Below are 2,787 nucleotides of genomic sequence, written 5' to 3' on the forward strand. Positions count from 1 at the left end.
TCGTATTACGGACTTACCTCAATTGAACACTTTTCATATTTTCCCAGATTTTCATATTTTTCCTTTTTCACTTTTCATTTTTTTCTTTTCAATTTTGTTGGTATGAGATGGAACCAAGACGACTGTTTTTCACCTTTGATAATACTACAAGGTTCGATGATCTACGTGCTGAAGTATTCACTCTGATACGAGTTCTGATGCTTTTTCGAAGGTTCTCTCAGCAAAGAAGAAATGTTCAATTATTCACTCTGACGAGACGGACACTTTCGATGGTTCTCTCAAAAAAAAGAAATGTTCAAGTGTTGTCGAATGTGTGTATGTGAGAGTTTCCACCCTAGTGATATGAAAAACACTAGTGAAAAACACATTTGACGACTACTACATAACGCGAATATCGCGTTTTTCACCGAGTTTCACGCCACTTCACGTAAAACGGGTCGTGAAACTCCAATATGTAGTAGAAAATTGTGAAAAGAAAAAATTGGAGAATATTTTGTGTCAAAAATGTGAAATATAAGGGAAATTATGGGAAAAAATAATGGGAAATGAATGAAATAAGAGATTATTTGATGTATTCATGCAGCTGAAATTTAAAGAAACATATGAGAATATTCAGTGGAAAATAGTGGAAAATCATAAAATGTTTAGTGTAAAAATATCGGATATAAGACATGTGTAGGAGAGTGTCTAGTGGAATTGAGTACATTCCATTTCGTCATTCAGTGTTGGTCCAGAATTCATCATGTTAGTTTAATTTGCTCAGTTGCTTGCATAGCTCCTACGAAATGTGGGAGGTTTGCTGAATTCGCGGCACACGGTGTTGAGAATGAGTCGCCTACTGAGATTGAGTATTCTGGTGGTGATAGCGATCAACAGCAGCTTATGGTGGATTTGGTGGTGTGTTTGGGCGGAGATGGTACGGTTTTAAGGACAATAAATTGGCTGGAGGAGGGCAGATGTAGTAGTAGGGGGGGATGAGGTTTATATGTATGTAATTGTTCTGTATATATAGTGAAGTCATAGTTATGTTATAGTTTTGTTGTGTTGTTTATATAGTGGAGTTTCGCGCGTTGTATGCGATTTCGCGTGATACGTGTGGAAATGTTCCAAAAATTTTCCGTTTATCGCACGACGTGGATATTTTCCCACGCTGGTTTCGCCCTGGTGATATAAGAAAAACATTTCAGAAATGACTTGACGGAAAACAATCGTGTTATCGGCGTTCGCGCAAACATATACGTTTTGTATTTTACATGGAGTATTTCACCACTTCACGTTAAACGGGTGAAACTCTAATATATTCATATTTTTAGTTAATATTCACTTCCTGAGTCAGTGTTGGAAAATATGCACATGGTCAACTTGGTGACACTATGTAAATTCTGAGGAAATTTCGGGAAATTCTCGCTAGTTTCTGAGCAGTTCACCGAAATTCGTATGTGAAGTCCTTAATCCAAATGGAGTTTCGCCCTAGTGATATGAAAAATACTAGTGGAAAACATATTTCACGACTACTGCATATCACCGCGAATATCGCGTTTTTCAACGAGTTTTACGCCACTTCGCGTAAAACGCGTAAAACTCCATTGTTATTTCATCGTGTTACTGCAGCTCTACCAGCAAACTCAGACGGCGATGAAGAGAGCGATACGAAGATCTCCCCAATGGACGTTGGATGTCCTCAAGGGAATAAGCCCATGACGGTCATGCCACCTCCTATAGTTGCATTCGCGTTGGGCAGTTTGGGTTTCCTTACTCCTCATCCGTTCGATAGGTAATAATCGATTAACTGGGCGCGCGCGCTTTGCAGAGAGGAGTTTTTGTGTCTGTGTGTGTGGCTAGATTCAAGACGTTATTGAATCAAGTGATTATTGCACCGGTGCAGGATTGTTTAGGAAAGGATGATAATGAAGATGTGGAAGCTGCTAAAAAGAAGGTATAAAATTTATATGGTTCAAATATTGGAGTTTCACCCTAGTGATATGGAAAACACTAATTATAGAAGTTTTTATAGGAATTCGGGAAGAAGTTTACAGAAAATTAAGTAGCATTTCGCGAAATTTCCTCGAAATTTTTCGTTCATCATACGATGTGTAGATTTTTTCCGCACTGTTATGGTGGAGTTTCAGCCGAGGTGTGAAAAACATATTGTGACAAGGCGTATGTGAGCAGTGGGTAACGCGTTAAACAAGTGTAGTTTTTTTCACACGTGATATATAGAACGCGGAAATATGTGTAATTCACTTCATATCGCGTTTTTTCGTGGGGTGTTACGTCACTTCGCGTAAAACGGGCGAAATTTTCATCGAATTTGTATATTTTCTTCAGAGAGTTTTTTGTACATTACGGTCCCGGCTGCGATGTGAAGTGATTGAATCTGAAGAAAACAACAAAGTGCTCGGCATACACAGAGTGTTGAACGAGTGTTTGATTGCAAGGTAGTGGGGGTAATTTTGTGGCGCGTGACGGAATTTTCCCTCTTCAGAACAGTGTAGGGGGAAAATATGCACGACTACATGTGTCGGTGACAAAAAAGGGAAATTTTGGGAAATCAAAGTTTGTTTTTGAACATTCCTGCCTTGTCTACAGACTTGTATAAATAATGAGGAAAATTCAGAACTCGAATGAGGAAAGCGATCATATATTCCTCCAACACTGGAGTTTCACAACCCGTTTTACGTGAAGTGGCGTAATACTCTGTGAAAAACCCGATATGCAGTAGTCGTGAAATATGTTTTTCATATCACTAGGGTGGTGAAACTGCGCTGTTTCAGAGGATGCCTGAGT

At 39.0% G+C, this 2,787-nt stretch overlaps 1 protein-coding gene across 1 annotated transcript; it reads left to right on the top strand.

The window, feature by feature from the left end:
* Positions 1-309: 309 nt before the first annotated feature.
* On the top strand, positions 310-1,774 carry Pmar_PMAR016965 (hypothetical protein; the record flags this gene model as incomplete). Its single annotated transcript, XM_002788265.1, has 3 exons — positions 310-355; positions 764-916; positions 1,612-1,774. Coding segments are annotated over 3 exons (362 nt in total), but the record flags the coding sequence as incomplete, so codon positions are not given.
* Positions 1,775-2,787: the final 1,013 nt, after the last annotated feature.

The sequence above is a fragment of the Perkinsus marinus genome (genome assembly GCF_000006405.1).
Source record: "Perkinsus marinus ATCC 50983 genomic scaffold scf_1104296928580, whole genome shotgun sequence".
Lineage (NCBI taxonomy): Eukaryota > Perkinsozoa > Perkinsida > Perkinsidae > Perkinsus > Perkinsus marinus.